Below are 12,650 nucleotides of genomic sequence, written 5' to 3'. Positions count from 1 at the left end.
TGTAAACAGAGAATAACAAAAGTATCTAGTTCAAACAGTTGTTGTTTTCCATGTAAAGCACTTACAAGAACCACTCAGTGCTCACAGTAAGCATTCAATAGTGTTAGCTATTATAATCATCCCTGCATCAAAAAGGCCTTATCTTCTAATCCCTGCTACTACCAAATTGATTTTAGCATGGTACCTGAGGCTGTTTATGATCGTCAAGTCCATTTCCACCACTCCCACCACCCACACCCCAAATACACACACTTACCTCCTCTCCAGCCTCATCTCTAGCTATTCCTTGCTCTATTAATAGTCAATTACCAGCAATTCCCATACTTTGGGGAAATGGGAGGTGGGGGAGGGTATACACATACACCACGCGTCTTCCCTTTAAATAACATGAATCCTAAATAAAATTCAGCGGGAGAGAACTATATGTGAGGCCCTCTGCTAAGCACTTTACAAGAATTACCTCATAAAAGACTGTCAACACTCGATAATAGAGTTACCAGGATTGTCACCATTTATAGATAAGGAATTGAGGTTACAGAGGAAATAGACTGCCCAGGTTATACAGGTGGTTCACCAAGGTAGCTGGACTCAGGGCCCAAGCCCTACATTGCCTTTCTTCAGCAGTCCTTTGGAATTCAGTTGAGCTATATGTTTTTTAATACTCCTAACTAAGCTAAACACCCTAATGTGCTACCACAGCAGCCCATGCTCATTTCTATCATGGCACATACTCTGTTTACTTCTCTGTCCCCTCACTAGACAGAAATCCCTCTGAGGGCAGAGACCACATCAGCATTTGCTTTATATTCCCTAGCACAGTGCTTGGAACATAAAAAGTGCTCAATAGATGTTCGCTGAATTAGCAAATGAATACACTGACAGTGTCAAATTTATTCCCTAGGTTAGATTCACTCTGACAGAAAGAAAAGCCATATCCTAAGCAACCAAGAAACTGAGTGAAATGTATTCTTCCTTTTGAAGTAACTTTCTATTGCCGCCCATGTAGAGCTCTTTTATAACATGCATAGTATACATAATGCCTTCCCATCATCACCTAAAAGATACAAAGGAAACAACACAGGGATGCATGTCAAGCCATTACTGGCTATGAAAGGGGCACAGGCAGAAAGAACAGAATGAGAAAACAGAACTTACCTCTGACTTCAAAGGGATCATTCCCTTTAACACAAACTCTGGATCTTTAGAACTTGGGAAAGAAGAATTGCCCCGAGGAACAAAGATGAGTATATTTTCAAGAAAAAGTCCAAACTAAACTTTCAGTTTAATGAGAAAGTTTTAAATGAAGAGGTATTTTATTTAGCAAAGTTTTCACATCAGAATATTTTTGAAAAGTCATGGATTGGGGTGTTCATGCATAAAAGGCAACATTCACTACCAGGAGACCATTGCTTCCCAAGTTGTCATATTTTAAAAATAAACAAACATATTTACTATTAAATTACTGATTAATTGACTTGTATGACTTAAGAGGTTTTGCCTCTCATGAGGGCACCAGAGAAAGAAACATAGTCACTAAGAAGTGCAACAGATTGAAAAAAGAGCATGCAACTAAATATCAGAAATACAAGCACCATTGCTGATTCACAGAATAATCCTGGGGGTTTATTTAATCTGCCTGCAATCCGTAAATGGAAAATATAATTTGTCTTCTTTCTACCTTATGAGAATGAGAACATAAAGAAAGTGTCCAATGCTTCAGGAAATAAGAAAGGTTATCACAACATTCTGTTAAGTAACAAAGGGGTTAAATGAGAGAACAAACTTTCCCTTGGTCACAAGAAAAGTCCTTTGATTTTTGGGAAGCATGGGAACTAAACTAGTTCTAAAAGTATTAATACTCCCTAAACAAGGGAAAATCTGGCCCTAGTGAGGTAATTTTACCCCTTTAATTAGGAAAGAAAAAAAAAAAAAAACTTGAATAAGCCCTTTCTCACAGAATACTCTTCTCACTTACCTTATAAAATTTCTTCTAGTGTTTCTATGTGGAAGCTAACTAACACAACCTGCCAGGTGAGAATCAGTCACCAGTAGAAGAAAAACAGCATCGTTTAAGCCATGTATTCATTTCATACTTATCATCTAGTATCTGAAATACATCAATAATGCCAGTATTTTGTTTACCCAGAGCCTTTCACCCAAGCCACTGAAGTATTACACAAACCAAGAACAGCCACTTGCAGTAGTCACAAGGAGGCAGAAGCTTTGGCCCTTATTTTTAAAAGAAAGGTGCCCAAGGTTGAGTTTTGCTCTTATCACCCTCAAGTCAAGGACTAAAATTGGGACTAACTAGTATTACGAGGTTCCCATTAGTACTTGATCCAGTCCCTACTCACCACACTGTAGGCCATAACATAAAGTACCTTACAACACAAAGGGAAGACTCCAACTTAAAGCTCAAAGAATATGACAGCTGAAAGGACCCATGGAATCCTGAGTCCTCATAGATATTTAAAAGCAATCCACAACCCAGAGAGGTTAAGGAACTCAGCTATACATCAGAGGTTCTGCTAGTTGCAAAAGCAGGGCTGGAACTCGAGACTCCAAACTAACTCCTAGGCTGAAATACTGCAGCATTAATTCCATGAACCTGTCCTCCTGACCACTTGAGCAGGGCATGAAAGTCATTTCATCTGTGCAGCCTGCTCTATTTTATGCAACAAACACTGTAACTTAAATCCCTTGAGCAGTGAAGCAGGGCCTAATGTTCTATGCTTTACCCATCACAATTTTTGGGCACCTGGGGAGAATTAACATTTCAAAGAGGGAAAGAACCAAAAAGCAACACGGACACCATTGACACTTACGTTAATCATGGCATTGGAAGTTATCCTAAAGAGTGTGGCACGTTCGTTGACCTGTTTGATCTTTTCATTGCTCTCAGCAGGCAGCTTCAAGGACTCCAGCTCACTGAGGGACCGCTGCAGAGCTGTGCCGTGCTTGGCTATCAAGTCATTGCAGGTGCTCAGGTCCTCTACTTTGCTGGACAGGGTCCGGAGAGTATTTTGCAGCTCAGTCTTGTCAGTTTGTGAGACAGACTCTTCATCCCCTGATTCATCTATAGTGGTGAAAAGGCAAGTTAAATGACTCTGGGTCCAAGGCTGAGAGCCAGAGGCCTACCAACTCTGCCCAGAACCAAACTGGACTTTTCTCACATGGTGCATTCTGAGTAGAGGGCTTATCATTACCAGACAATTTCTCTACGATGCGGTTCACAGACCACCTGCAAAAGAAACACCTGGGGGGGCTTCATAAAGGAGCAGAGTCTCTGGCCCCATTCCCAGAGGCTTTTATTCAGCTGGTGTGAGGTAAGAACCAGGAATCTGCATCTCTAACAAGCTGCCCAGGTAATTCTGATGCACACTAAGGTTTTGAGAATCACTGACTTAGAGGATGTGATGGAGAAGCTAAATGGCTCTTAGGAATGAATTTCTGAGCCTTTTACCTTAGGCTTGCCAGTTCCAATCCAGCCCAAGCTGATTGTTATTGCAAACCCACTATCATCTATCTCTAAGGTGTTTAGTGGGCCCTGTATGAAATGAGTTGAAAAATCTCAATCTAGCTAGCTCTTTGCAGATTAAAGGCTCATTAATTTTTCTTTCCTAAATTATTTTCCCTAATTTTTCTTTCAGGTACTTCACGATGAACTTGCCTGACACTAAAGCCACCATGAAAGCAATGCAAGGTCTTATATTAAATAACTATCCAATAACAAGTCAATTAGAACAGCAGTGTTTTACCTCTTATTATCAGTTCTGTACTCAACACTTTGTAACTGCAAAGTGTTTTTCTAGCAATGTCACTTCCTTTGAGGGAACTAACATCAAAATAAAAGAAATAAGGCAAATCCTGCCCTACCTACCAGACAGAGAAGCAGGGCTAAAGTCAAAATATAACCTGTTAAAAAACAATCTACAAAGCCGTGAATTCTCCTTTCACTGCTTAGTAGATATTAAAGAAAGTATAGGAAACGACAGGAGATAAGAAAAACAAACAGATAAAAAAAAAATACAGCAGGTGACCATTTTGGTCAGCTCTAAGTGAACAAGCTGGTGGGTAGGGTGGAGAAGCCTACCATTTTCCCTTGAAAAAAAAAAACATCAAAAGCATAATCAGATTGCTTGCTTTGTGAAACTAATGCAGTAAAACAAAGATTTTTCATAGAAAATATCACACATAATGTTTTTGACAGTCTACCAAGAATGCTTGTCTCAACTAATAAGTAGTTAAATAAGATGTCAGGAGAAAAGGGGAAACTACAGATGATTTAAATTGTGAGTTATACTAATCCTAAAACTACTAATACAAAATATTAATAAAAAATACTTCTCAAAACTTTAAGGTATCAATTTGCATTAAAAGCAAACGCAGTTGTTCCAACGCAGCAGCCACTGCAAGGCAGCAACCATGGCTCTGTGCTACCCTATGGCCATAGGCCTCAAGGGCCATAAGGTGACCAAGAACGTGAGCAAGCTGAGGCACAGTCGCTGCCGAGGGCGTCTCACCAAGCACACCAAGTTCGTGTTGGACATGATCCGAGACATGTGTGGCTTCACCCCAAATAAGCGGTATGCCATGGGGCAGCTCAAGGTCTCTAGTGACAAGAGGGCCCTTGAGTTCATCAAGAAAAGGGTGAGAGAGGATACACATCCATGCCAAGAGAAAGAAAGGAGCTGAGCAACGTCCTGGCCACCATGAGGAAAACGGCCACCAAGAAAGACTGAGCCCAATCCCCGTACATAATAAAGCCTTTGCGGGGGGGAGCAAAAGCACAACTGGTCTGCCTCTAGAATGGAGTTCCTCAACCTCAGCACTATTGACATTTTAGACCAGATAATTCTTTGTAGAGGGGACTGTCCTGTGCACTGTAGGAGTTTTAGCAGTATCCCAGTCTCTGCTCACCAGATGCTCACAAGGGGGGACCACCAAAAATGTCTCCAGACATTGTCAAATGTCCCACTCTATGAGAAATATTGCATAATGAACAGAAGCCTGAGACATCTAGGAGACAGGTGATAATCAAATGACAGAGTACAAGGAGAGACAAAATAAGATATGCACATAGAAAGGCAAACAGAAAGTTCTCTAGGCACAGTCTTCTTTGCTCTGCTCCCTACCCGATTCTGCCAGCATCTTCACAGCCTTGGCCTTGGCCAGTTCCAAGGCTGTCACCCAGCGCTGCCGCTCCACTTCTGAGCTAGCCTTTAGATGGTAGGTTTGAGCTCCTCCATTGGAAATGATAAAGTTGCAGGAGTCCTCCACAGTGATGTTGGCTGTGGCAAGGTTGATGGTGCCACGGCAAGTATGCCTCATTTCTGCCTTTGACCTGTAGTGATGACACAAAGACACACTCAGTCGAAAGCTGACAGGTGGTTTATCCTTCATCACATTCCATCCCTTTTCAATACTCTAAGCCCTTTGAAAATATGGTAGTCTTAGGAACCAGCAAGTTCTAGTCATTTTCCCCTCAAATGGCTCCCTAAAAGTCAAGGAACTTCCTGTCGGAACTTCTTTTCAAAGCCTGTGTTGTTTTTTTTTTTTGTTTTTGTTTTTGTTTTTATTTTTATTTTTAAATTGGGTTGTCTTTTTATTGTTGAGTTGTAGGATTTCTTTATATATTCTGGATATTAAACACTTATCAGATATGTGGTTTCAAAATATTTTCTCTGATTGCTAGGTTGTCTCTTCGTTTTCGTGACTAAGTCCTTTGATGCACAAAATTTTTAATTTTGAAGTGGTCCCATTTACCTATTTTTTCTTTCGTTGCTTGTACTTTGTGTGTAAAGTCTAGTTAAAAATTCTGCACATGTAAAGAAACTGCTCCCAATTCTCTAGACTCATTCTATAACCTGGTATCCTATGCTCTAGATTTCATGTCTCTGAGTTTACATATTATAATTAGTTCATATTAGTGAGTTTGTACATTTGTCCTTTTGTTGCTTACTTACTTCACTCTAAGTGTTGTTTTTGAGTCTGGTTTTAGTGCCCTGCTGTTTCTCTCACTATTACTTTACAAACAAGGCTTTACTGAGATATAATTACATACAATATTAATTCACCAATTTTAAGTGTCCATTTCAATGAGTTTCGACAAACGTACACAACTGTGTAACCACCACCACAATCACAAGGTAGAACATTTTCATCTCCCCAAAAGGTTCGTTCATTCATGTTCCTTGCATGCAGGAATTACTTTTTACTTAGCAAGTTATAATTGCAAAGTACTTTATAAACTTACATAACTTTTATACAATCTTATTCCCTAAAAAAAGAATAGCTTCATTTTACATATATTGATCCTTCCCCCCAGTGTAACTCAGCCCACTTGAGAAGTGTCACACCATGCCTAGAATAATATTGCATAAGTTTAAGAAAGCAAAGGATGGAGTATTATTACTAGCTATGACTCAAATAATATGAAATAGGAATAACTAGCTTTCTGAGGGAGTAACAAGAAAATAATCATAAAAGAAAGAATCACCAGGTATTATAGTCTTTCTGGAATATATTCTTTCCTAAGGTCCACTGACCTCTATTGGTGGGAACTCCTAAGCCATCCTATTAATAGCTAGGAGAGATTCAGCAGATTTGTTCTCAGAAGACTGAGTGTAAAAATTTTCCTGATCTCTACTGACTATCAATTCTATTAATAAATTAGCTTATGAACTCTACTGCACTACTTGGTGACAACAAGCTGCAAGGCACTTTACATATAGCATCAAGCTTTCTGCACAATTGAGTGTTTTAGGGTATAGGGTAAACTGTGCTAATTTCCCTACCACCCACATATGCCCAGAAACCTGCGTATTGAGACTGCACTTTTCACTGTCCGACTCGGAACATAAAGAGGTCAAAGTCCTCTGCCAACTGCCACAGTACAAAGCACAGCCATTTCCTTTTCACTGAAGCCAAGAGGCCATACCTGGCACGTCCAAAATTCCTGCATGCCAGAAATGACATACGCCTCATTTCCGACAATAAGATTTGGTATGTGTGAAGATGTCTGTTCACTATGCTTAGGAAGACAATTTGTTGTTGGCTGTTTTTTCACATGAAACTGTTTTTTCTTCCTAAAATATATGAATAAACAGTATGGGATGGCCAGGGGGTCTCAGTGGATGGGGCCATTTTCCACCCCTTGCACCTGCTACACTGTAACATGAACCCCTGTTTTTCCTGTTCTTACCCTCTCCTAACCCAGCTACAGTTACATTATGGAATAATGGCAGGCTGAATTACAGATGCACAGCTGACAGGCTGGTGCACTCTTGCTTTCTATTCCAAGGAGACCACCTGGATCCTCCCCCATTTCCTAGTAATCTCTTCTGCCCGGGTCATCTTCAAGAACTAAAGTCTCTCAAACCATGTAAAGTTTGCAGCAATTAAAAAAACAAAACAAAACAAAACACCAAGGAACCCTGGGAGTATGGCTGGTTTGCTGAATTCAGAGCTGTTAAGTTCAGGCAGATACACTTTGGTTATAAATAATTAGCCCAGAAGCTGGAGAGACACAATTCTCAAGTGTGAGATAAGTTCTTCAGGCATACAGTATTAGGTGTCATTTTCTGGCTAGAAAGGTGTTCTCTGAAAAGGCCAACAGAAACAGTAATTCAGTCTCGAGGAGCCGTCCAGGAAAACTAATATTTCAGGCCTGTCATGACGTTTGGGAGAGCTAGGATACTACATAAGGTTTCCAGTAAAGGGACATCTGTGTAACCGCATGTGTAAGGAAGAGCAGGATGGGTGAAAAGAGGGAAGCTGCTTTCTAAAGACTATTAGGATAGTTCATCAGAGCATGGTTCTAAGAAGTAGAGGATCTCAGTTAAAAGGAAAACGGTATTTTGGATAAATTATACATAGGAGATTGTAGGTTTCAGAAGCACGAAAAGCACGAGGAATGACAATTTGGCTGAATAACACTTGGAGGGAGATGAAAAATCAGAAGAACCTTGCTGGAAAGAATAAACTACAAATATAGTTAGTAGGAAATATTTCAGTGTATTTTGAGGGTAGCATATAGATTTGATAACTCCAGATCCTGTTGCTTGGTTGGTTTGTGGGTGGGACCATCTTACTGGCAAGGGCAGACCTATGGCATATTTCCCAACATGTGGTTTGGTACGTTTTGGAAGAAGTTTTAACTGTAGTCAAACAGGTACCACTTGCTCTTTTAAGAAGGAAGTTAAACATGGTTACAAGTACTTGAAGAGACAGCAAGATGTAAGTTATTAAGGTCCAAGATCAAAACTGATCAACTGGTATTAACCAAAGAACCAACTAGCCTGGAAAGCGGATCTGATAAAAACTTGGATCAGGAAAAAAATGGCCACACACATTAAGGCCCACAGCTGATACACAACTTTTGAGAATGCGGAACCAGTGAGAATAGTGACTTATAAGCCAAGTCAGTATATGAATCAATTACCCACTAGAATGATAGTCAATGATAAAAGGAAAACATGAATTTGAATAGGGGAAAAAGTTGGGATTTGGGGTAAACAAAATTTTAGATTTGTGATCTAACTGGTAGTCCTGGATGTACAGTTAGAAAGGGTTATAATTAAAATCAATTCCGAATACAATAATGCAACTGATATACATAACTGTTTGAAATTAAAGTCCCTTAAACAGTGAAGATGAGCTAAGACATTTTCCACTGTTAGGGACTAGATAAGAATGCATTCCTATTTTAGCAACCTCCAACTCCTACATTTTACTTCCTCCCCCCCCACCCCAAATTTTGTAAGAACCAATACAACAGAATTGGTGGATAGAGATTCATTCATCCCTAATTTTCCTGGTGGCAGAGTGAAGGAAAAGAAATCCTGAGTGAGCAGCTTTTCAACATCAGTGTTTTTGGCCCCAAACAAGATGAACTCTAGAAAAAGACTCCAATTAGAAATACCATTATATTATGCAAAGTCTCCCTGAAGGGAGACTTTTTGTATAAAAGAGACATAGTAACTATGATCAATAAATTTATTTGCTATATATAAGTAATGATCTCTGTATTTGATTGATTTATGTAACATTAACCTGGGTTTCAAATCCTGACCACACCAAGACCTTAGTAAAGTTACCCATTCTAAGTCTCAGTTTCTTCATGAGTAAAATGGGAATATCTCCTAATTCCCAGGTTTATTGTTGGGAATCAAGACAATACACAACGTTTAATGGCTAGGCACACTGTTTATTCCTGAGGAAATATTTATGCCCTGTCCCCATATCACTTATCTTATCCCTTATCTATAGCAATATGAGTGGTCAAAAGCAACAGACCAGGTTCAGTCACCATAAATGTAGATTAAACATTCCAAAACAAACATTGCTGAACAGAAGTAGCCACACCAAAGACATGCATTCCTCTCTTAATAAAACTAACCAGATCACAGAAATGTTGGATAGAACACATCATTCCCCTAGGAGGAAATGGAGCAAGCACGCAAGCAAACACACACACACACAGAATTGGAGCACACATCTCCATTCTCAACTGTCCAGAAGAGAAAAACAAATCAAGTCTTGGAGAGATTAGGAAGACTGGAAACAGAATAACGAGGCCACCCTGTTTGTAACGTCCTTGTGCCTCAAATGTGGCGGGAACAAAAGAGGGTAGGTACATCAAGGGCCACTAATAACCTTGATTTTTGTAGACTGAGCACGACAGCTAAGACTTGGGACTTTCACTGTAAGTACCTTGGGAGCAGTGCCTAAAAGCTTTGCTCTCCTGTATGTGCCCCTCAGCACCTAGAACAGTGTCTTCCTTGCAGAACTGTACGCGCACCGACGTGCTGCCGGAAGTGCAATGGAAGAGCAGATGCTCTCCAAACAATTCCAGACTCTGAAGGCCGGGGAACGAGTGGAAGGTATGGTACCAAGGATGGGAATCCCAAGTAAGTCCTGGGCTTTCACTCTGGTGATAGGGGGCTCGTGTCGCGGGCTGTCATTCCGCGAAGGTGACGAAAAGGGGGCTGGGGCGACCTTGGTTGCGGGGCCAGCTGCGGGGTGACGGCGGCGGGGCTGTCGGCTGCGGTGGGGGAGGTGCGGCGGGGAACTGCGCCCCGGAAGCAGTTACCTGTAGTAGCTCAGGAGCCCGTTGCTCAGCACGAACCACCGCCGCTGGTAGCCTTTGATGTAATTGGTCCATTTGAAGAGCCAGCCCTCTCTTGCGGAGCCCGAGCCCCCAGCTCCCGAGCCACCCGAGCCCCCGGCCGGCGGTGCAGGGGCTGGGCCGGCCGCCGCCACTCCCCCGGCCCCGGGGCCCGGCCCGCCCGCAGCCACCGCGGCCACAGTTCCCGGTGCGGCCCCAGAGCCGAGCCCCGAGTCTCCGCGGCCGCCGCCGCCTCCTCCTATCACTGGGGGACCGGCGCCGCCGCCGCCCGGAGCTGCAATGGCTGACGGGCCCGGCCCCACCACTCCTCTCAGCTCCGTCGCCGCCATGAGCCGCCGCCGCCGCCGCCGCCGCCGGGAGACACAGGACCGGAACCGCCTACGAGAGCCGCGGTAGCCGTCCGGAGCGCCTCACTCGGCTAGCGCATCAGCCGCCGCCGCGCAGCGTCCCCGCCCCGCCAGGTCGGCCGCGGGGAGGAGGTCTCGGCCACCGGGAAAGAGGATGTCGATTGGTGCCGCTGATTGTCACTTAGCACAAGACCCCGCGGACATTGGCATTCCTCTCGGGCCTGTCAGTCTACAACACCCAGTGAGCGCCCGGGGCGGGACACGTTCGCCAGTCATGCCGTTGACTGGTTCAGGAAAAGGCCAATCAGGCGCTTGTACAAGCTCATTGGCGCTTTCCCTTAGTCTCTGGCGCTCAGGTTGGAATGGAGAATGCGGAGGGCCCTGCCGATTTGATCGCTGATTGGCTTTTGTCTCCGCCACTCATTTCCGTTTATGCTTCCGTCACTGCCACGTCACCCTCCTCCCATCACTCTTTTCCGCCCTTAGGGATTGGTGGTTGGTATCGGCTGCTCAACCTTTTCTACGATTTACGGAACCAATTGAGGAAAAAGGAATGGAGTGTCGGTTCATCTTCATTTCTTATTGGTTGGCACCTGTGTCATTCACTTGTCGGTGAAGAGGCAGGCAGGAGATGGTTGGTTTCTGAAATTGTCTGTGAAAGCTGGAGCTTGGCAATGTTGACCAATGAAAGAGCCTTAGTGGGAAAGGGGCAGGCCGGGACAACCAATAAACACAGGCAGAGAGACGGGGAGCGTGCTCGCCTACTTCCAGCTTTGGGGAAGTTGATGGGAGATGAAAGCTAGTCAGCTTCCTTAGAGCATGTTGGAGTCAAGCTCCGTGCTGGTTTTCCTCTAAGAGTTAAGGGCTGCATTAGTTTCTCCTTAGGAAGGGCCGGGCGGACAGCCTAACTCAGTGAGACTCAGCCTGAATCTTCTTTTTTAGGACCGGGTTTTCTAACTGCTAATAGAAAGGATTAGTGATCCAGGAGGCCTGGATTCCTGGGAGCCCAGAAATAGCTTCCCCAGTTCTCTTAGATCCCCGATCCTCGTAATTCCTTTCCCTGTTTTGCTATTTAGCTCATTATTGTACCACACCCGTTATCTCTTAATTCTAGATTGTCGTCTGTTTCTATTCTGTGCCACGGGCTGCTGACTTAGCAGTGAGGAGAAAAGATTCTTAACGACTTGACTTTATGTGTACTTCCTACCGGTGTCTCTTAAAGACTTAAGGCTTTTGGGGGGTTAGCGTCATAAGAGCAAAAAGTACGACTTTCTTCACACATTGGTGAAAATCACAAATTCGGTAACTAATTTTATCATTTAGATGTTGTAAATTATTATTACCAATGGAACCAAAAGCCTTGAACTTTGAACAAACTGGCACCTGTTACATTTTGTCAATTCAAACAAGCAATAGAAATAGCTCTTAGACACAATGTAGCAAGTTACTTTTCTTTGGCAATGTGCTTCCCAGTCTCAAGCAAGTAAAGTATCCTTTTTTAGAAAACGGTCTTAAAAGAAGAAAACTATTTAATGAATTCTGGACAGAGAACGCACTCTACAAATCTGCAATTAGATGTAGGCTGAGATTTGGGATTAAAACAAAATTAACTGAACCAAATTGAATCCCTTTATGCTTGAGTTCTGGCTTTGCTATTTTTGGGAAAGTTATTTAAGCCCTACAAGCCTCAGTTTCCACTTCTGTTAAATAGGAATAAAATCTTACAGTTCTGATTAAATGCATTTGAGAGTGTTTTATAAACTGTAAAAAGCACAAAAATGTGAGTTGTGTTGTTAAACACATCCCTTAGGTTACTTGTCAATCACAAAGGAGAAACATACTTACAATGGGGAGATCTGGCAGAGTCCACCTTAACCAAATTTTTCTACTTATCATCACTAATCTTGGGACAACCAGTCATTTTTATGAGGTCCCTGGTGTACTACAGCATAAAGAATACAGCATCACTTATGAGGGTTCCCCCGCCCCCCAAAAATGTTCAACCTAAATCTAATCAGGCCTTTTGATCTGAACTTTACAGGGGCTGGAGGAACCAGTTAAAACAATACCCCAAGGAGACAATCAGATAGATCAAGAATGTGAGGTATTCTACAAAACAACTAGTTTTGTAATCCAAGACAAGTAAGGACAAAAGTTGACATCATACAAAAGGG

General features: G+C 42.5%; 1 protein-coding gene and 1 pseudogene across 1 annotated transcript in view; one reads left to right on the top strand and one right to left on the bottom strand.

Annotated features, from left to right (window-relative positions):
* Window positions 1-10,580, bottom strand: part of LOC119536221 (oxysterol binding protein) — a 38,685-nt gene extending 28,105 nt beyond the window's left edge. The window contains exons 1-3 of the mRNA XM_037838926.1: window positions 10,094-10,580; window positions 5,136-5,344; window positions 2,826-3,076 (exon numbers count right to left, since the gene is read on the bottom strand). Coding sequence (XP_037694854.1) covers window positions 2,826-3,076; window positions 5,136-5,344; window positions 10,094-10,458 — 825 coding nt within the window. The 5' untranslated portion in view covers window positions 10,459-10,580. The remainder of the gene's footprint in view (window positions 1-2,825; window positions 3,077-5,135; window positions 5,345-10,093) is intronic.
* LOC119536222 lies at window positions 4,426-4,742 on the top strand (annotated as a pseudogene).
* Window positions 10,581-12,650: the final 2,070 nt, after the last annotated feature.

Source organism: Choloepus didactylus, chromosome 6, assembly GCF_015220235.1.
Source record: "Choloepus didactylus isolate mChoDid1 chromosome 6, mChoDid1.pri, whole genome shotgun sequence".
In the NCBI taxonomy this organism is placed as follows: domain Eukaryota; kingdom Metazoa; phylum Chordata; class Mammalia; order Pilosa; family Megalonychidae; genus Choloepus; species Choloepus didactylus.
Note: the sequence above shows the minus strand (reverse complement) of the source record. Positions and strands in the feature narration are given on the sequence as shown.